Source organism: Anguilla anguilla, chromosome 4 (assembly GCF_013347855.1).
Source record: "Anguilla anguilla isolate fAngAng1 chromosome 4, fAngAng1.pri, whole genome shotgun sequence".
NCBI lineage: Eukaryota > Metazoa > Chordata > Actinopteri > Anguilliformes > Anguillidae > Anguilla > Anguilla anguilla.
Window position 1 is genome coordinate 26,245,836 of NC_049204.1, and position 22,233 is coordinate 26,268,068.

Consider the following 22,233-nt stretch of genomic DNA (forward strand, 5'->3'; position numbering starts at 1 on the left):
TAAGGATCATTATCTTTGATGGATGGTCATGATTTCAGAGTTGCTTTAGTTTATATAGTGCTGCAAAAAAGATAAGAAGACAGTTAACTTGTCGTAGTGTTTGGTTTAACCCTGTGGCATACGATGCATACACAGGTTAGGTATAGCTATTTTGTCACTGCTAATGGTATTTTGCAATTGCAATTTAAAACTAAAGTAAAAGTTTTTAAAAAATCATAAAAGTGCATCCACAGGGCTTCAGCATTGATATTATTAAATTAATATAAGCACATTATATTCCCACAATGCTCAATACCATACAATATAGCCAGTTCTCTGCAATTAGGCTATTGGAGGGTAATAAAATCTTTTATTTTCATCACAAAATTGCACACATTTCATCTGCATTATTTAAAATTGTTGATACATGTACTCTTTGTTCTCCGCACTGACACGTGGAGAATATTCATCTATGATATGAGCCAAGAAGTTAATGTCAAGCCCTGATCACAACTCATATCCTCATATTGCACCATTTTGGAGCTTAATTGGACCCCTGTTTCTCTGTATCTACATAGAATACCATGACCAAAGTTAAACATTATTCCCAAAAAAAGGGTGAAAATATATGAAAACAATTTGAGGCCTAAGCCTGTAAAATTCCCAAGCCTTGTCAATTAATGACCCTGTGATATTTTCTTGATCAGTTTCGAAGTTCACTCCACTCAACTACTGAAATAGTGTCATTTTTATAGCCAAGAGTGACTTGTGGATCCATTAAATATTATGATTTGGGATTGCAATACACTGGGTGTTTCAAAATCGTAAAATTATTTATTTTCTAGATTGATGTCTTGCAATTAATGACAGATCAACAGTTGAGGAATTATTTGCCTTCTGTGCTGACGTGTTTAAGGAGAGAGTCAAATTGAGTGGTTTGTGTTCAGATGTGTTTTTGGAGAGATGCAGATTGAGTGGTTAGTGCTGAGATGGGGTTAAAGGGAAATGCAGATTGAGTGAGTAGTGCTCAGATGGGGTTTAGGAGAGGCAGACTGAGTGGTTAGTGCTCAGATGGGGTTAAAGGGAAATGTAGATTGAGTGGTTAGTGCTCAGATGGGGTTAAGGAGAGAGGCAGATTGAGTGGTTAGTGCTCAGATGGGGTTAAAGAGAGGCAGATTGAGTGGTTAGTGCTCAGATGGGGTTAAAGGGAAATGCAGATTGAGTGGTTAGTGCTCAGATGGGGTTAAGGGGAAATGCAGATTGAGTGGTTAGTGCTCAGATGGGGTTAAGGGGAAATGCAGATTGAGTGGTTAGTGCTCAGACGGGGTTAAGGAGAGAGGCAGATTGAGTGGTTAGTGCTCAGATGGGGTTTCAGGAGAGAGGCAGATTGAGTGGTTAGTGCTCAGATGGGGTTAAGGAGAGAGGCAGATTGAGTGGTTAGTGCTCAGATGGGGTTAAGGAGAGGCAGATTGAGTGGTTAGTGCTCAGATGGGGTTTAGGAGAGAGGCAGATTGAGTGGTTAGTGTGTTAATTTCCTCCATTTAAAAAAATCCAGTCGACATATTTTACGAAACCTTTTACCTTGTATTTCAGTCAATATTCATCCATTTAAGATGTAACATGCTGTATGTATCAGCCATAGGTCTTGGCTATCAAATGAACATGAAATCCAGTCCAGGTGTTCATAGTAGGCTAACAGTTGCCACCAAGGGAAAATATGAGGACATCAGATGGTTTGCAGTCTATCCAAACTTAATTCAGTTGGGGAAAAAAATAAAACAGGCAAAAAAGTTAATGTACTGTTATGTAATTACTGTTGTAAAGTGGTCATTCACGTTTCCCTAGCGAACTGTTAACACATCAAGAAACGCAAACGCAGCATCATTGGAATTTAAGATTATTCCCTTCTTAAATTCCAATGATATTCATTTTTCTATGTATCTTTACTGTAAATAGTTTCTATTTCCAATGCAAAACAGAATCTTTCCATTTATATATTTTTTCAGTTTCTGATTGTTCAATGTCCCCCCAGGTAAAGGGGGGGGGGGGGGGATTTAACTTGACTTCCTGTATAAACCACGCCAGCTTCCTGTCTTCTATCCAAATACATATATAGATACAGTTAATTTTGTTGGTTGAACAGATACAGATACAGATGCAGATAATGACGTCTCTGCACACCCCTAGTAGTCAGTGCTCAGATGGGGTTAAGGAGAGAGGCAGATTGAGTGTTTAGTGCTCAGATGGGGTTAAGGAGAGGCACATTGAGTGGTTAGTGCTCAAATGGGGTTAAGGAGAGAGGTAGATTGAGTGTTTAGTGCTCAGATGGGGTTAAGCAGAGGAGGATTGAGTGGTTAGTGCTCAGATGGGGTTTAGGAGAGAGGCAGATTGAGTGGTTAGTGCTCAGATGGGGTTAAGGAGAGGCAGATTGAGTGGTTAGTGCTTGGATGGGGTTTAGGATAGAGGCAGATTGAGTGGTTAGTGCTCAGATGGGGTTTAGGAGAGAGGCAGATTGAGTGGTTAGTGCTCAGATGGGGTTAAGGAGAGGCAGATTGAGTGGTTAGTGCTTGGATGGGGTTTAGGATAGAGGCAGATTGAGTGGTTAGTGCTCAGATGGGGTTTAGGAGAGAGGCAGATTGAGTGGTTAGTGCTTGGATGGGGTTTAGGATAGAGGCAGATTGAGTGGTTAGTGCTCAGATGGGGTTTAGGAGAGACGCAGATTGAGTGTTTAGTGCTCAGATGGGGTTTAGGAGAGAGGCAGATTGAGTGGTTAGTGCTCAGACGGGGTTAAGGAGAGAGGCAGATTGAGTGGTTAGTGCTCAGATGGGGTTTAGGAGAGAGGCAGATTGAGTGGTTAGTGCTCAGATGGGGTTAAGGAGAGGCAGATTGAGTGGTTAGTGCTCAGATGGGGTTAAGGAGAGGCAGATTGAGTGTTTAGTGCTCAGATGTGTTTTTGGAGAGAGGCAGCTTGAGTGGTTAGTTTATTTATTTTATTTAACCTTCATTTAACCAGGTAAAAGTGATTGAGAACAAATTCTCATTTACAGCACTGACCTGGCGAGAGTGCCCAGGAGTTTAGGAGAGACGCAGATTGAGTGTTTAGTGCTCAGATGGGGTTTAGGAGAGAGGCAGATTGAGTGGTTAGTGCTCAGATGGGGTTTAGGAGAGAGGCAGATTCAGTGGTTAGTGCTTGGATGGGGTTAAGGACAGAGGTGGGTGGTGTGGTTTTAAAGGAAGCAGAGCTTTAGGTGTGAATAAACAGGAACACAAGAGAGGAAGTAAAACTGCACAAACCCCATCCCTGCTCAGAGTCTAGCAGTATTAGATCATCCATCCTTTAAAAAAACCAAACACACACACTTTGTGTGTGTGTGAGTGTGTGTGGACCACTGTGCAGTAGCAGTGTGTGTGTGGAGCACTGACAGCCTGATAACCCCCCACCCCCCCACCCCCGCCCCCGACTCCATGGCTGCATACTAGCCTGCTACCAGAGTTTCTGATCTAGACTTACATTGTCCAACTCAGCTCCACACCACCAGACTCATATGCAGAGTCATGGACCCCAGTTAGATCCTAATTACTGGCAAGACCAGGTACTGATGACATATGGGCACACACACACACACACACACACACATTTTTGTCCTGGGAAGTGGAATTTCAGCACATTTCCTGGTATAATTCCAGGCTAAGTCAGCCTGCCACCTAAAAGATCCAGTTTAATTGGCTAAATTTAATTCCCTAATAGTGAAGTGAGCATTCTGGTGCACAATGGCTACGGTGCATCACAAGGTAGGGTTGCACTCTGGAGGTTTTTTAGATTAGTTTCTTTTTAAATATATAGTGCTGCTTTGAGGTAATATGATGAAAGGCACTATATGAATGCAGTTTTATTCTCATCATTATGATATGCATGTGTACACGTGCATATGCACACACAAGCAATGTATTTATTCAGGTTGAATGTGGGAGTGTATGGCACTGATGTCAGAGAAAGTTCCATGTAAAGAAAACGGAAATGTGCTTTGTTCACAGTAGGATCAGAGGGGAGGTCGAAACAGAACATCATCATTTGAAAACCAGAGAGCAGAACCAAGTACTCACACTTTCATTCAATATAGAAAAACAAGTAACATCCTCCCCCTTCCCACAGCCCACACACAGAGACATCCATGCATGCATTCACACTCAGAACACTCAGATATACAGAGCCACCAACATACTGACCCAACAAACACACATACACACATGCACAAATAGACATACACACACAGACACACACACACACACACACACGGTTTACATTTTCATATTTTTATGGTGTCCTAGAGTAGGAAGTGGAGTGTGCAATTATGTATGAATGTCCTGAGTGAAGATGTATTTTGAGAACCAGTGATATTAAAATAAATAAAGTTAAAAATGTATAAAATATATATGAAAAAGCATTAGTCAAAGGCCACAGAAAAGAGGGAGGTTTTGAGCCCATTATAATGGCAAGGGTTGGAGCCAATCTGAAATATTCCAGGAGGCTGTTCCAGCATCTGGGCACATAATAACAGAAAGCAGCTTCACTAGATCTAGATTTTACCCTAGGAACTACTAAGAGGCGTGTCCCAGATGACCTCGGGGACCTGGTAGGTTCATAACCCACAAGAAGGTCAGAAATATACTGTGGAGCCAGGCCATTCAGTGCTTTATAAGCAAGAAGTAAAATCTTAAAATCAATTATTGAGGCTACAGGAAGCCAGTGCAATGATCTTAGAACAGATGTAACGTGATCTATTTTCTTATTCCCTGTCAGAATTCTGTCTGCAGCAATTTGAATGAGCTGGAGTCTTCTCACAGCTTTTTTGGGAAGACCAGAGAAGAGGCCATTGCAGTAGTCCAATCTGCTAGTAGGCTAATAAAAGCATGCACCAGCTTCTCTAAGTCTGGTTTTGATACATAACCTCTTATTTTTGTTATGTTTTTAAGGTGATAAAAAGCTGATCTTCTGACACTGTTGATATGGATGTTAAAAGTAAGGTCAGGATCCACAATGACACCAAAATTCTTAGCTTGATCCTTACACTTAAGAGATAGAGTATCAAGTTAAACCTTAAGTTATTTTCTCTTAGCTATACTAAATTTAATTACCTCAGTTTTATCTTTGTTTAGGAGCAGGAAATTTTGGGACATCCAATCATTTATGTCCTCAATGCACTGAACAAGTGAGTCCAATGAACTAAGGGCATCAGGGGAGAAATATATATAGAGCTGGGTATCATCAAGTGTCAAGATGGCGGCAAAGGTGTTTTAACGTTGTCCTCTTCTTAGCGTCTTTTATGTTTTCTTTTTGTTTTCGGTTTAGCTTATGTCTTAAAAATGGCTTTTAATCGCGATTTGATCAGTGGTACTAGCAACCGGCAGTTGATAGTCTGTTAAACAATACAATATTAATCAAAACTGACTTACCCCACTTCAACAATGTGGCCAGCCGGGCTGCTCTACCTGTTGGGTAGCCTTGCGCTATCATCTCCAGTGGTGAATAGGACAAAGGATGACGGTGGATCGGATGTTTCACTGTGGATTACCTCCTCATGCACTGTAACCATGCCCCATTCGGATGTTGCTCCATTTAGCTACAACAAACCATTGGATCACAGCGGGGTGTCTCGCTGGATTGTTCGAGTGTGATGACCTGGGCACGCACAGCGGCGGACAGGGACGGTGATCTCGGCCCGGTTTGCCTCATCGGTTGTGCACAGACACAGTCGGAGAATTGTTCCAGCAAAGAAGGTCTGGATGATTTTCCTACTTCTTCTATCAGGCAACATCCGCCCCAATCCAGGTCCTGAACTGACATAGCTTGAAAATCCGGATGATCTTAAAAACTGCAATGGATTACGTTTCATTCACCTAAATGTTCGCAGTTTAATAAACAAAATAGACGCAATTCGTCTCTGGGTAAAGCTGACTGACTGCGACATTATAGTTTTGTCAGAAACGTGGCTGAAACCCTCGATTTCGAACAATATGATGCACATTGATGGATATAATATCTACAGGGCAGATCGCGCTAACAAAGGAGGGGGAGTAGCGATCTATGTAAAATTAACGTTGAACTGCTCCTGTGTCGAATCGATCAGTAAACCATAGTGCTTCGAATTGTCTGTAATTCAGTTACATCTTCCTAATGGTGCTGATCTTACAGTAGTAGGATGCTATCGCCCACCATCGGCGTCACATGAAGCTGTAAGACTGCTTTCAGACTTCCTTCATACGTTTTCTGACAAGGAGTATGTTTTATTGGGAGTTTTAAATTGGGACTGGCTCTCGACGACCTCCAGTTCACTTAAGGACATTTGCGACACTCTAAATCTATCGCAACTAATTAACTCTCCAACTCGGTTGAACTCCAAAAACATGGATAAGTCTACATTGCTTGATGTTATTCTCACAGATTCTCCACATAAATACTCTGCAGTTGGAATATTCAGTAATGATGTCAGTGATCACTGTACAGTTGCCTGTGTTAGAAACTGCAAACTACCCAAGACTAAGCCCCGTCTTATTTTTAAAAGAAATTATAAACATCTCAATGAACAAGCCTTTGCGCATGATTTGTATAATAGCGACTTGGACCTTGTCTGTGTAATGGCGGACGTTGACTTGGCGTGGAATTATTTTTAAACAACCTTTTTGGCCCTAATTAATAAGCATGCACCTCTGAGAAGGTGTAGAGTTAGTGGTAAAGACAACCCATGGTTTAATGAAACCATCTCATCTTCTATTAGAGAGAGAGATAAGGCATGGGCCAAGGCTAAAAGAAGTAATGATGCCGGTGACTGGGTTCAGTATAGGGCATTAAGAAACAAATGCACAAAATTGATTTTAAAAAATACAAAAAGTGATTACTACCATCATTCAATAAATTAAAACCTTAATGATCCAAATAAATTTGATTAAATCTTCATCAGGGTCTATGACACCCTCTACTCTTCAAAATGAAATAAAGGGTACGCATAACATAGCAGATGCATTTAATAAGTATTTTATCAATGCAGGCTTAGCCACTCTCTCAAATCTCCCTGTAGAGACAGTGTAGCCACCACCCTAAGTTGCCCGGGAAATAGTTTAAATTTTTTCCCCTATTTCTCCCACTCAAGTTTATAAAGCTCTATCGAGTCTTGATTGTAAAAAGTCTGCTGGTCCTGACCAAATTGAGCCTTATTTTTTAAAAACAGCAGCAGATCTGATTGCGGGACCCATTGCCTCCATTTTTAATCTTAGTCTAACCAGCGGTTTGATCCCCAGCTCCTGGAAGTCAGCATTTGTCCTTTATTAAAAGGAGGAGATCCCTCTGTTCTGGATAATTATCGCCCTATTTCCAGACTATCCGTAATAGCTAAAGTATTTGAATCCCTAGTAAACAAACAGCTAAAACATTTTTTGTCTGATAATAATGGGCTATTTTAAGTCAAACTCAGTCAGGTTTTAGACAAGGGCATAGTACTATAACTGCAGCCATATCAGTTACAAATTATATTTTTACTGCTCTGGATGATAAAAAATCATGTGCTGCGCTTTTTATTGATCTATCCAAAGCGTTTGACTCAGTGGATCATGGTCTTCTCCTGCAAAGACTCAATTGTATAGGATTTAGTAACCCTGTGCTAAGTTGGTTTTCAAATTATCTGACAGGGGGAACTCAGTGTGTGTCTATTGACAATTATAATTCTGTACCTCTAACCGTAAAGACGGGTGTTCCGCAAGGATCTATTTTGGGACCGATTTTATTTTCTATTTATATAAATGATCTTGGGGTAGGATTAAATCCAGCAAAGGTACACCTTTATGCAGATGACACAATTATTTATATAATTGTAGCGCCATCTTTAAAAGTGGCAATGGATTCCCTACAGACTGCTTTTAATTTATTGCAGATGTCACTTGTTAATTTAAAATTGGTTTTAAATTCTAAAAAGACTAAATTTATGGTTTTTCACGTTCCCGTTCATCACCCATTGACTGTACGGTTTTAACACTAGATGGCACTCAGCTAGAGAGGGTTACCTCTTACAAATATCTCAGCATCTGGATTGATGACAAGATGACCTTTAGCATCCATATTGATAGCCTTCTAAAAAAACTTCGACCAAAGTTAGGTTTTTATTTTCGTTTAAAAAATGTTTTCCTTTTACTGCTAGAAAAAGATTAGTTCAAAGTACTTTTTTGTCAGTATTAGACTATGGTGATGAAATGTATATGCATGGATCTTCATCTCTGTTGAAAAAAACTGGATGCTGCCCTGCGGTTTGTAACTTGTGCAAGTGTACATACGCACCATTGTAACTTATATGAAATGGTTCAATGGACTTCATTGTATCCAAGGAGAAAAACCCATATGTTAATTTTTATTTTAAAAGCTTTACTGGGTAAACTACCGCAGTACATATCCGGCTTACTGGAATATTACTCCAGTAGCCATAACACTAGACCCTCAGAGAAAATTTTCCTCATGGTCCCAAGTACTCGAACAGAACTGGGTAAATTAGCCTTTTCCTTTCATGCCCCGCATGTCTGGAATGAGTTACAAGGCATTCTTAATCTGAAATCCTTACCCTCTCTTGACATGTTTAAAAATATGTTAAAATCAGTTTTTACTGAACAATGTTATTGCTTTTAGCAACAAGTGCCTTTTAGCTCCTGATCCTTGTATGTCTGTTTTTTTTTTTTTTTTTTTTTTTGGTATGTTTTTAATATGAAACTTTTATTTTTCTGCTGCCATCTTGACCAGGACTCCCTGGCAGAAGAGATATTGTATCTCAATGGGACCTTCCTGGTTAAATAAAGGATAATAAATAAATAAAATCTGCGTAGTTATGGTACATTATTTTTTTGAATCACATGCCCGAGTGCAAGCATATAGAGGTTGAATAAAAGACCAAGGATTGAACCGAGTGGAAGTCCACATAAAATGTTGAACTTTTCAGAAACAAAGCTATTAATTGAGATAAAGTAATTCCTGTCCTGTAGGTACCCACACAGCCAGCGACTCCAGGCCAGATCTGCGCAGATCTGGCCCGGAGTCGCTGGCTATCTGGGTATATGTCCTGAAACGGTTGAGAACCAGGCCAGATAATCCTACCCACTTTTCCAGTCTGTCCAACTATATCAAGTGATCAACAGTGTCAAATGCAGCACTGAGATCAAGAAGTACAAGAATAGAAAGCTTACTTGAGTCTGAGTTCATCTGAAGATAATTTATGACTTTGACAAGAGCTGTTTCAGTACTGTGGTGCGGTCTAAATCCTGACTTGAAATAGTCAAAGTAGCCATTTGAAATTAAGTAGTCATGCAACTGGTTGTACACAATTCTTTCCAGAAACTTGCTAATAAATGGGAGATTGGAAATAGGTCTATGATTACTGACAGCATCAAATTTGCTCTTTTTTGGCTGGACTGCAACAGCGGGGCCAGCCCTACAAACGCGAATGTGTCTGACTGACTGACTGACTGACTGACTGAGCGATAAAGTTACACCGCGCATGTCTGTGACATCGGCCGGTTCGGTCCAGCCACTAGGTTTTAACCTTTAGTTTTAGCTACGATTTAAACTGACTATGACTGGAAGATATCGAAATGAAGAGGAATAAACTAGTAGTTTAAATTGAATCGAGAAACGCATGAAAGAAGCTCAACGTAAGTTGTTTGGTACTACCCCCATAAACACATTTTCTTTTCTTTTGTGAGAAATAAACGCAAGTTAGCCAGCAAACCGAATTTAACGACAAACATGTTATCGCTAATGTTAGCCTTTATCGAGATCACACATCGTTAGATTTCAGCTAAAAGAGTGGGTAATTTACATACCTTTTGTCCCGCTGACGTTTATTTATCTGTTTTCCCGTTGTGACTGATTCATTTTCGTGGCTTGCTAGCTAACTCTGTCCCGACTGCTACTGATGGGTATGAAACCAGGGTTACATGACGTTAACGTTAGTCTGTAGGTCCCAAAGTAACGTTTAATCATTGCGAAATATTTCGAACTATAATTTTGTTTTCTAAAGTGTTAGTCTAACTAGTTGGCTAGGTGGTGTAGTTAGTTGTCTGACGCTATCGTTAAGAGCGCAAGAGGTCTAATTTACTGTTGAGATTAGCCCAGTTTAATTTAGCAGACGTTAACCTAATAGTTACAAGCATCGCTGTTTGCTTTGTATTAGTCATGATTTAGCTGTGCACTTTAACCTGAAGTTAGTCTACAATACACGAGTTTACGAATTAAGTTGGCAAGAATTCCGCGATCTGCTTTACTCGAGTGTATAGATTGGACGGCTGATATATTTATTTATGTAGACTATTATTATATTGGAAAAGTATTTGCACTGAACTTTTTTTTTTGTCTGAACAGCAACAGCGAGGCAACCTCTACTATCGCGAGTGTCTGTGATGAAGTTACACCATTGGTCGGGCGGAACAGCCAGCTAGGCTTTGACCTGGTCTTGTTTAATAGAGGTTTTAACCACAGCTGTTTTTAGCGCACTTTGGAAAACACCGGACTGAAGAGAGAGTATTAACAATTTGCAATACCTCCTCTGCTAAGCGGTTAATATTAGCCTTAAAAATGCAGTAGGGAGAGGGTCAAGGCAGCAGTTAGAAGATTTGAGCTTCTGTACAGCTTCTTTATATTTATAACGTCAATAACAGTAAAATGTGCCATAGCTCCTCTACTGTTGTTGTGTGTGGAAGATAGAGCCATTACTTTCTTGCCTGACATAAGTGTACTAATAGTTTGTCTAATGATGATAATTTTATTGGAAAAAAGCAGACAATTCCTCACATTTTGAGGTGGAAAGAAACTTGGGGGCTATTAATGAAGGGGGTTCACTAGTCTATCAACAGTGGGGAAAAAGTATATGTGTATTGTTTGCATTTTCACTAATGATCTTGGAGAAAAAGGGCTGTCGAGCACTTTTAAATTCTAAATTGTATTTTTGAAGTCTATCCTTGTAAATATCATAGTGAACATGAAGTTTTGTCTTTCCCCACTTTCATTTTGCCTGCCGGCATTTTCTTTTTTGCTGTTGTACAACTATACCGTTACTCCAAGGACCTTTTTGCTTTCCAGAGATAACTTAACTTAAGAGGCACAATCTCATTAATGCATTTGTTTAGCTCTACAGTTAAAATGTTCGACAAGATGTCTTGATGACTGAATGTGTAATGGGCACATTAGACCTAGTCATCATTTTCATAAAACTTTTAGCTGTGCTTTCATCAGTGTAACGTTTTTAACTGTTTTTACCCGTCTTTGTAATTCTGGACTTACAGACACATCAAAAAAGACACAGAAATGATTTAAATGGCAACATCAAAAGCTGAGACTGCAGTGACACTGAGGCCTTTTGTGATGATCAAATCTAGTGCATGCCCTCATTCATGGGTGGGCCCTGATACATGCTGAGATAGTCAAAAAGCCTCTAACAGACTAATCACTTCCCTGGCATGAGCATCAGTGTGGTTATCAATGTGAATAATTTTCCTGATGTTATTATACAGTCAAAGTCTGTGAAAATTTTGGACAATAACTCTCCAAAATCATCTATGAACCTGCTGGATTTTTAGGAGGATGGTATATAGTGAGAAACAGCACTGAGGTAGCACATTTCGTTTTCATTGCAAGGTATTCAAAAGATGAGAAGTCCCCAAATGAGAATTTCTTATACTGGAACACATCAGAGAATAAACTTGCTACACCGAAAATCCAGTTTATGTTTACTGATTAAATTAGTAATAATAAATGTCTTCCCAGCTAAGGATCTTGGATCTGCCATTTAATAAGGCCTGTTTCAGTGGATGTGTCATAGGCCTAGCAGACAGGTTTGCAGTCAGAGGCAAATGTTGAATAAAAATCTAGTTAAGTTAGCCATGGTCGGTCTGAATACAGAGCGGGCCACCACAGGTCTATGGTAGGCAATGGTGGTGCCTATGTTTAGTTCTTGTACAGGATATGGTTCTGAGAGATGTATTTCCTACCGTACTCGCCTGTCATGCACAGAGGTGGGAGTTGATGTTCTCTGGAAGCATCAGGGCCCCTTCTGTTTGGGTGAAGACCATCTCTCTTTAAAAAAAATAGGCCTTGCCCAAAACAGGTCGAAGTTGTTAACATAGGGGACCCTGATGATAGCACAGTAGTACTTGAGCCTGGTGTGAAGGGAGAACAGTTGGGACCACCTCTTGATCCCTCTCTGGTGAGTGGGGAGGGGGCCTGAGATGATTATCTTTTTCCCAGTGTCCAGTAGTGAAGCGATGAGAAGTTTATATGGCAAATATACATAAAAACCATATGTGACACACACACAGTGTGATGTTAGCAGTTTTTTAAATTTGTTTATTGGTTATGCTTTATAGTTTTCATTAAACAAAAAAAATTGATTTTCCAATTACATTTCACCCCAAATTTCCAAAATGAACAAGGTCTTCTGAACTGAAAACAGCTGTCTTAGCATCTGAGCATAGTCTTTCTATAGGCTATCACCCAACCGCAGTGCATTAGCGCTGCCAAACTCGCAGGATCAGGCAAACTAGCATACATGCCACTGTGAGAGATGGGACAGACTACAGCTAGGCTGTGGGTGGGTGGGTGCTGGCGCACGGCTTGTGTAGGAGTGAAATCTGCAGAGATAGGGCAGATGTACATGTACATTTTGTAGATTTTTTCATTAGACACTGTTTTTAATGGTTTTCAGAAGACCAGCAATGGACATGGGGGGAATACTGACACATGCTACAGTTGAAGTGGTTTGTGTGGTTTACAGATAATCCAGTGCTGCCCTGTTACATGTGGTAACATACAGCACAAGTACAATATGGACCTTACTATGAGGAAGAGATCTTATGATGTTGTGCTCCAGAAGATAATATATTGGAGAATAGGTTATTATACTAAAAGATATAGGTCCAGTGCTTTCATATTCCATGTGGTCACATCAGAGAGTAGGTTGCAGACATCACTAAATAAAATGGATTATGTAATGTGTTACACATGGAAACATCAGCAAGTTGGTTACAGACATGACATAAAATGAACAGGATGGCAGACTGAGAACCACAGCAACCCTGTACTCTGTGTGTTCTATTAAATTATTAAGAATAAAAATATGAAAAATAATTCGCTTTTTAAAAATAAGATATAAAAATAACAGTCTTCCAGCATACAGTGTTTACAGTAAGAACATATTGCTCTTTTTGTTATAATATTGCTATACTGTTACAAAGATAATGATTAGTACCAATACATTATTTAATAATAACATTAATACTGTTGTATTAAGCAGCAGATAGTAACACAGCAGGTGGTACACATTGTTGTTGGTAATTCCTTTCAGCTGCTCTGGCGAAGCTGCACACTGTTTTCCTTGGGGAGAACACAGGCTCCAAGTGCTATGCACATCAGCCCATTTTCTGAATGGTGTTTGCTGTGTTGGGGGTGTGGGGCCTGTGTTTTACTGAGTAGGTGTGGGGCATCAGGGTTTTGCGGTGAATTAGTTATTGGGAATGTGTGTTTTACTGTGTAGGAGATGTGCAGCACCTGTGTTTTTATTGTGGAGGAAGTGCAGGGAGTGTGTTTATGGTTGAGGAGGTGTGGGGAGTCTGTGTTTATGGCTGAGGTAGTGTGAGACATCTGAGGAGGTATGGGTGGAATGTGTCTATGGTTGAGGAGGTGTGGGGAGTCTGTGTTTATGGCTGAGGAGGTGCCTGGTCTGGAGTGGGTCAGATGGTTTTGGACAGGTGATGGGGGCATGTCAGGTGGTGGTACACTATATGACCAAAAGTATTTGGACACCCCTTGGTCTGGGACTGTTTTTCATGGTTTCAGCTAGGCCCCTTAGTTCCAGTGAAGGAAAATCTTAATGCCACAGCATACAATCACATTCTATACTATTCAGTGCTTGCCCAACAGTTTGGGGAAGGCCCTTTCCTGTTTCAGCATGACAATGCCCCCAGGCACACAGTGAGCTCCATATAGATTTGATTTTGTCGAGAATGTTGTGGAAGAACTTGACTGGCCTGTACAGAGCACTACCTCAACCAAATTCAACGCCTTAGGGATCAATTGGAATGCCGACTGATCTGATGATTCGTGCCTGACCTCACTAATGCTCTTCTGGCTGAATGGAAGCAAGCAATGCTCCAAAATCTAGTATTAGGCCTAAACCTTCAAAGAAGAGTGGAGGTTGTTATAGCAGCAAAGGGTGGACCAACTCTGTATTAATGCCCATAATTCTGGATGAGATGTAGGATGTCACGTGTCTCCCTACTGTTGGCCTTATAGTGTATGTAGGTGGTGTGGGTTTTCAGTGTTATGCAAATCATGTGGGTCTTGTGTGCTGTGTAGGCTGATGTTATACAGAAGGGCAGAGTAAGGCAGAACTGTAGCCTGGAGGTGGAGTGCAGCACACCTGAGAATTGCAATCACAAGTAAACACAGAAAGCCGCTCTTCCTCATGGCCAATAGTGGGGCTGTATATACAGGGCCGGACAACTGCAGATGGGAGATTCTCCCTGCTCCGACTGCCCCCGAGGAACCTGCAAAGCACAGTCCTGAACCTCAACACACAGACGCACACCTGGAGACACCATCTGAACACACATGCACGCACATGAACACAGTCCCACACCTGAGAACAGACACATTTGAACATAATCCCACACATGAACACACGTACTGTACGTGCACATGAACAGTCTCACACCTGAACACACATATACCTTTCAACTTCTGATATCAAACCTGTTCCTCTGATATTATTAAGAATATATAATAGCCAAGGCAATACATCTTAAATGTGACTACCCCCAGAAACAGGTGTGTAGGGTGTATTTCAGTCCCTCACTTACCTGTTTGAATGCACTTCCATACTCCTGTCACTCCACTTCATAGACTGTAACTCCTCTGAAAGAAGAACCATCCCACTGTCTGTCTGGTAATCCTGTAAAAGAACACTTACTATAATATTGTACAACATTTGGACACCTGCATTATCCATCAGTCTATACTTCCTTTAAATCTTTTATTAAAACAATTATTGCTTCTTTTAATTGTTATACCCCCCTTCCCTTTTTTTAATCTTTTATTTTTTTTAAACTTCCCATTTTAAATGCCTTTTTATAATTTTTTTTAATGTTATTGTTTTATTATCTTATGTATGTGAGTTCAGATATTTCCATTTTACTGTACACTTTTTTGCTGTATTACATTTTTAAGCACCTTTTCTTTTCATATCAGAGAAGCAATTTGAATTACTAATTTATGAAATGTTTTTTGACAACATGCATACTGTTCATTATAGTCCAGTGAAAAGTATGACAGTGTGACCAAAACAGCCTGGCCTGTGTATGATTTAACATGACACAGCTCAGTGTGGCTAAGTCACACTGCCACTCCCTCATTGTGATTGGCATTTCTGATGAAAGGACTCACTCCATGTAGAGGATCTGTGTATGGTGGCTCCTCAAATGTGATCAGGCTAGCTGAGGACTGGCTGCTAAATCTGAAATAAGGGAAAGCAATCTGTGAATTTACACCCAGCTTTACATTCTGCTGTGCAAATGTAACTTAATATCAGCACATTGACACTCACCTCACCACAATCACCTCACCTGTCCACCTTGATGTATTTTTCACAATTTTCCATTTACACCTTTAAACCAATTGTCACAAATTTTGGGACTATGTCTCTTTAATAGCTAAAGATGAAAAGTTATCAAAAGCAACAGAATTGTCTGTGGTTAAATGAGCAGCTGTAGAATTTGATGAACCAGAGAGACCAGATTTTAAGTGCATACAATGTGCACTTAAAACAGGGTAAAAAGACAAAAGAAGAAAATTTCAGTAACTTCTAAATAAATTGGTAAAGGAACTGAGAGGCTGGGGCCAATTTATATATTGATCTAATAAATGAAGACAAAGGCAATAGCAAGCAAATCTGGGAAAAACTCAGTAGAGTAATGAAGAAGGACAACAATACAGTTAGCAGTGAGCTGCAAGTTCAAAGGATCATGACTTCACAACCATTAAAACACAACCATTAAAACAAGTCATGTATTATTTTGTGGCTGACAGCACATTTCTGATCCAGTCATTACCTTAGACTTCCCATGCTGTTGCAGTTCATGTCAAGCTGCATGCTGTTGACCTCTGTCAGTGCAGTGCCATCCATGGCCAGGGAGGAGTTAAGGGGGATATAGTCTTTCCCATCCTGTTCCAGAAGTAGAAACACCATTTTGTTTTTACAAAAGGGGTTCTAGGAGATGCAGTCTTCCTCATCTTTTTTTAGGAGGCATTATTTGGGATTGAGCTGTTAGCACTGGCTAAGATTTAGGGGGGGGGGGGGTTGTAGTGGTGCCAAGTGAACTCACCTGCTGCACACGTTGCTGAAGTAGGTCTCCCAGGGTCTCCACTAGTGCTGTGAATGTGGGGCGCTCTATGGGGTTTGTCTTCCAGCATGACAGCATAATGCTGTAACTGTAGAAGGAAGAGAGCTTCAGAGACCTTTGGAGGGAGACGAGGCCCTACACACAGTATATAAATGTGACATACATGTGATTATAATGTAGACCTTATGATAGTATGATGTCAGAAGGATGGCTTTTTGTAGTGCTTCTTTGTGTTAATCAAATAAAAAAAATTATAAAAGTGCTTTTTAAGGATAACTGTCACAACAACACTTTACAGAGTAACATAATGAAAACTGAACAAAAACCAGGCCTAAACCTCCAAAAAGCAAGCGTAAAGCATGAGTGAGGTAAAAGCGTAAGTGAGGTAAACTTCCCGATGGGAAGACATCTTGGGAGGAACCTGGCTATAGAGGGGGACCACATCCTCCGCTGGCCGGCTCAATATAAAGGTAAAATGAATGTAGGATAAATGTAATGAGCGATCTATCACAGCAAATAATCAAATGGGTGGAGGAGGTTACAGCTAAGGTATTAAACTAGCAGGTTAGGTAAAAAGTCCAAATCAAAGGATGTATCATATGCAGGTCAGAGGGGTGAGGTGATGCATCTGGGCCTCCAGGTTGCATCAAGGCATTGGCTTGACCCAGGGGAGGGACAGGGCTGCAGTGGTTTACACACTCAGGGCAAGGGAAGAGCAGAAGCCCTTGTTCATTTCCTTGTTCAGATTGTGTTAGTTTGCCTTTGCAGGCCACAAAAATGCACAGAGAGGCCCATTCAAACGGTCATGTTTTTGCCTCAATATCCAATCAGTGACTCAATGAGCTGGGCCAGGATGAGTCCTGTCAGATACACTTACATTTCTGGGGTGCTGTATTCAGGGGCACGCATTCGGGTGCCCCCCCTGAGTCTGTGGCAGAACTCTTCATCGATATGGAGACCAGGATATGGAGATGCCCCTGAGGAGGACAAAGGGAATTATCAGTGGCATCATTCCCCAAACTCACCTTCCCCACCTAAACTCCTGCTCAATCTCCTAATCTTGTCTCTGCACTCCATCTCTATCCCCTTCCAAAATCTCTCTGTTTTCTTGCTCTGGCCCCCCTCAATCCTGCTCACACGCTGTTGTCCCTGTAGTAACTCATACATGAGGTCTGTAAGTTCACTTTTTAGCAACTTCTGCTTAGAGAGTGCAAGTCATATTGGGAGGATGTGGAGAGGGTGTGAGCAGGGCTTGATATTAACTTTTTCAAAGTCACTGGCCACTCAAGCATTTTTTTCACTGGCCAAAATCCAACCCCCCCCCCAAGAAAAAAACTAGAAATAAATATATTGGACATAACATTTTATTTGAACAGAAATTTATAGCTATCCAACGAGAGTAAACTCTGTGTGAGAGTTACATGCCACTGCTGAATTCCACGGGAATTTGGTGGTGTTAATGTCAAGCCCTGGGTGTGAGTGATGTATGTTACAGGCATGTTTGGAATGTATCAGAGGCATATTCTGATGGGACTCACCCAGGGAGAATATCTCCCACAGAAGCACACCAAAGGACCACACATCACTTTGGGTGGTGAAAACCTTGTCGAAGATGGACTCTGGGGCCATCCATTTCAGTGGCAACCTGGCCTGCAGATGTAGCAACACCTGTCATTCTCACCCACTTGCTCGTATTGGACATTTAACATCTTCATTCAACATTTCTCTGTTAATAACAACAATAAGAGTAGCTGGTGGGCGAGACTCACATCTCCCTTCCTGATGTAGTCAGGGTCTTTGTAGACTTCACGTGCCAGACCAAAGTCACAAATCTTCACCACGCTGTTCTCAGAAAGAAGGATGTTTCTGGCAGCCAGGTCCCGGTGAATACACTGTAAATCACACACAAACGCACGCCAATTATACATACTCTCACAAACACGCGCACAAACACTTACTTTTCCAACTCTGGTGACTAACTCATGGAGGATAATGTTTCCTAGTTCTCCCAGTCTGTCTCCCTATCTTGTGGCCTCACTTGAGTAGAGCTTCAGTAATGAAGAAAGGCAGTTTGCTGGAAGCTGCCGCTGCTGGCTGCTCCTGGCTGTTCCACCTTTCCTTCTTTTTCACAGGTTTAAAAGCTCCTTATTTGCCTGTTTTTTTGCATTGTTTTTTGTATGTGACTGTATGGCACCTCTTTTTCGTGTTTTGTTCCATGTTTATTTCCTCTGATTTTGTGAGGCAGACCTCAGGTTTGTCATCCTATTGCAGGGTGACCTAAACTGCCTCCTTTAGCTTCTTTGATATCCTGCCATATCCCCCTGTCTGAAGCATTTATTAATTGTTTCTTGTGTAATATTGTAATATTTATATATCCTTGCTGTTTAAGAAAATAAGCTAAACAAACCAAATGCATTAACTTATTTTTTTCCACGTCAATTACTGTATTATGTAATACAACATTTTTTTCTTTGTGTGGAATGAATTTGAAACAAGAAGTAGGTAATCTGTGGTATTTTGATGCAATTATCAACAAGGTTTTATTGATTACTGTGTTGCTTTTTGGTTGATTATAAAATTCCATCAAAAGAGCTCATTTAAAAATAGGTTAGGGTAGCTCTGTAAGCCCCACACAAATATGTGAACAGACATTCCCACACACATAAACATGCAACACACGCAATGGAGAAGAATGCAACCTTGCGGGAAGACAGGAACTCCATCCCCCGGGCCACCTGAAAGCTGTAGGAAATCAGGTCTTCCAGATGCAGACAGGTGCCAGATTCTGAGAGGGAGCCTGGAGACAGAAAAAGTGTGGGAGGGAGGGAGGGACACAGTATAAATAGAAAAAATTATAAGAATGAGGATGTGGAGAGAAGTACATGACAGCTTGTAGAACACTGAACCAAACATCCACTTTCCTCATCTCTCACTCCTCTTCATCCCACATTCCCTCCTCTCACAGACTTACCTTTCTCTTCCTCTGTGTTTTCTCGCTCATCATTAAAACCAGAGCTGATGCTGCTCTGGCTACTGGACACACTGGCCAGCCTCTTCTTCTCCCCACTCTCCCCAACATGGTTCTGCCTCACAAAAATAACACAACTCATCTGTGGTCTGCTGAATGTAGATTAGAAGTGTTCAAAGCAGCAGTTATCAGTATGGAGCAATGCTCAATATGGAGCAGTGTTCAGTGTGGTGCAGTGGTCAGCAGAGTGCAGCAGTGTGTCACTGTGCACTGAGTAGCAGTGCGGAGCAGTTGCTATCACAGTGGTCCAGTGACCAGTAAAGGGGTAGTACTGGTCAGTGTGGAGCAGGGATCAGAGAAGGAGTGTGGAGCAGTGGACTGTGTGCAGCAGGAATCAGTGTTCTGCTGTCTTAAGCAGATTACATTTTGGTTTTTTGTTTTGAATAATACAAGAACTGGTCCATGTAAACAATGTGTGTGTTTGTGTGTTGCACCACAGGGTGCTGTCTAATGCAGTCGCACTGTACAGCTGTAGTTGCAAGTCTTGCTGCCTGCCTGTGTTTGCCTCAATGTCTTGCTCAGTGTCTTTCTGCATGCTTGCTGAGCTATGGGAAACCAAAAGCGTAAGTGTTCCATTGCCAGTACATAGCCTCTCCATCATCAAGACTCTTAAGTCTTGAGAGACTTCTGCTTGCCAGTTTATTTGTACCCATGCAATCTTTTAAAAGTTAGTAGCCTTTTACTGCATTTCCTCTTTTTTTCAGTTGTCAGAGCATTCGACAGCCATATGTACAGTTCCATCTTTTACATTTTGGAAGGTTATACACTGATAAAATATAATTCAGCCGTGCATATTCATTACCGATTAACAATGGAAATCGGTACAGTTGGACTGGGGCCGTCAGCAGTCACCTGACGCGTTCTCATCAAAATACTGTCCTCTAATTAGACAAAATGCTCAACTTTCAGAGCTGATAGGTCCTCGCATATCCAGTGCTTTTCAAGTCTTTAGCAGCTTTTAGTGCAATTGTGCATGTTGCATCACTGGCCTTATTTTGTGAAAGTATTTTCAAATAATTCAATTAAATTAAACACTTTGTATTTGAAAATTCTGTCTTTTTTTAAAGACATTTTAAAGTAGTTGCAAATACATGCAATTGCTCCTTAAATGTATTTTCAAATGCATTTTGTAATTTAAATACTCTGTAAATGCTGTATTTCAAATAATTTAAAAAAGTATTTAAAAGTAATTAAAATACTTTAAATATGTATTTGACCCAGGTCTGGTTGGCACAAGGCAACCCTCTCTGGGTCAGCCTTCTGGAGTGTGTGTGTGTGTGTGTGTGGGTGAGTGAGTGAGTGAGTAAGAGAGAGAGAGAGAGCGAGAGAGAGTGAGAGAAAGAGAGTAGTATTTAGCCTTTGTCTGAGTCCATCCCATAATCCACCCCTAACAGACCTGCTTGTGCAGGAACACATTCCTCTTGGTCTTCAGGTAGGTGGACAGATTACCATAGTGACAGTACTCTACTATCACCATCAGTGGCCCTGAAATCACAAATTCACATTTACTACATACATACACACACATACACATCTACCATAAGCAAAAATGCATGGACACACTATACATAAGCACAAATTACTCTATACATAAACACACAAATTTACTGTATAAACACAAACACACAACCATATTTACAGCACACACACATGCACACTATATGCACAAACACACATATACTGTATACACAAATACATATTTACATACATAAACATGCTATTAATTTGGGAAGCTGTCATAGAAAAAAGGACAGAAAAAAGAGGTGTGTTCAGCGGATGTTGCAAATAACTATTTCTTTGTTGCAGTTTGTTATGCGATTTTGGATCTGTTTTTTCATAATAATCCTTCCATGATTTTCACCTGAGATAGATGCAAAGGCATACACATACCTCCTGGTTTGGTACAAGCTCCAAGCAGATTGACCACATTGAGATGGTGCCCAATGTGGATCAGGATCTTCAACTCAGTCATCAGAGCCTTATGCTCACTGGGCGTGGCTCCATCTGGTACAAAGACATGACATATCATACACAAGTGTGGCACTTTCAGGGTGACAGGTCATGTGAATTGTTGTGCATTCTTGGTAATGGCCTTTTAGGTGTACTTCTTTCTGTACAAAGAGAGCATGTGAAGTGTGGTGCCTTCTGGGTAACATGGTATGTGAACTGACATCCCACCTGCAACAGAACACGTGACAGTGTTTGCCATACATTGAATTTCTTAGGGCGGCCCGCCCAAATAAATTTGCGCCCACCCAAAAAGATTTCTCGGTATGTAGTTATTTATTCCTGTAAGAAACACACTACACTATTGTATTCATTATTTTTTCTTTCAAATGTCCCTAGAGGAGGAGGAGGGAGAAAGGGCACTGAGGTAGGTTACCATAACATATTGTTATAGTAACAGTGGATATGTTAATAGTTAGCTACTATTTTAACTGAAACTCATAAAAACCTTTGTTTTGTCTATAAATCAGGGCACCAATGACTTTATAGCTAGTGACTTATGTTACAAACATTTGTATGTGATTATATTACCTGCCAAATCATTTTGTATAAATTTTTGTCTGTAACTGAGACCATTACTGCACAAAAATTGTTTTAGTCTATGGGTTGCTTTTTCATTCTGTTCATTCACTGTGTCCCCGGTACAATTTATTGTGAAAAATGCCGTAAAGATTGCATTTTTATCTGGAGACACGGCCAAAGTAAAAAATAAATAAATAAAGAAGTCTGCATAGCTATAGGAGCTTCAATGTGTAACAAATAAAATATATCAATATTTTCCATTACAGATGACATTC

General features: G+C 40.6%; 2 protein-coding genes and 1 long non-coding RNA gene across 5 annotated transcripts in view; 1 reads left to right on the top strand and 2 right to left on the bottom strand.

The window, feature by feature from the left end:
• The window catches only part of flt3 (fms related receptor tyrosine kinase 3), a 43,254-nt gene extending 32,938 nt beyond the window's left edge, over positions 1-10,316 (bottom strand). For 2 of the 3 annotated variants that reach the window (XM_035413751.1, XM_035413753.1), the window contains exon 1: positions 9,835-10,316. The gene's annotated coding sequence lies outside the window, so the exon portion shown is untranslated. Of the gene's footprint in view, positions 1-5,433; positions 6,866-9,834 lie in introns of those variants that run through there. The other variant, XM_035413752.1, reaches the window with a different exon arrangement.
• Positions 9,516-11,236, top strand: LOC118225409. Its single transcript, XR_004764823.1, has 2 exons — positions 9,516-9,663; positions 10,373-11,236. It is a non-coding gene; the product is annotated as an uncharacterized LOC118225409 (long non-coding RNA).
• A 1,090-nt stretch (positions 11,237-12,326) lies between these two features.
• flt1 (fms related receptor tyrosine kinase 1) overlaps positions 12,327-22,233 on the bottom strand; it is a 58,484-nt gene continuing 48,577 nt past the window's right edge. Inside the window, exons 19-30 of the mRNA XM_035413748.1 lie at positions 21,320-21,433; positions 20,826-20,914; positions 19,373-19,484; positions 19,101-19,198; positions 18,171-18,293; positions 17,940-18,051; positions 17,279-17,378; positions 16,384-16,489; positions 16,111-16,223; positions 15,446-15,515; positions 14,863-14,954; positions 12,327-14,550 (exon numbers count right to left, since the gene is read on the bottom strand). Coding sequence (XP_035269639.1) covers positions 14,367-14,550; positions 14,863-14,954; positions 15,446-15,515; positions 16,111-16,223; positions 16,384-16,489; positions 17,279-17,378; positions 17,940-18,051; positions 18,171-18,293; positions 19,101-19,198; positions 19,373-19,484; positions 20,826-20,914; positions 21,320-21,433 — 1,313 coding nt within the window. The 3' untranslated portion in view covers positions 12,327-14,366. The remainder of the gene's footprint in view (positions 14,551-14,862; positions 14,955-15,445; positions 15,516-16,110; positions 16,224-16,383; positions 16,490-17,278; positions 17,379-17,939; positions 18,052-18,170; positions 18,294-19,100; positions 19,199-19,372; positions 19,485-20,825; positions 20,915-21,319; positions 21,434-22,233) is intronic.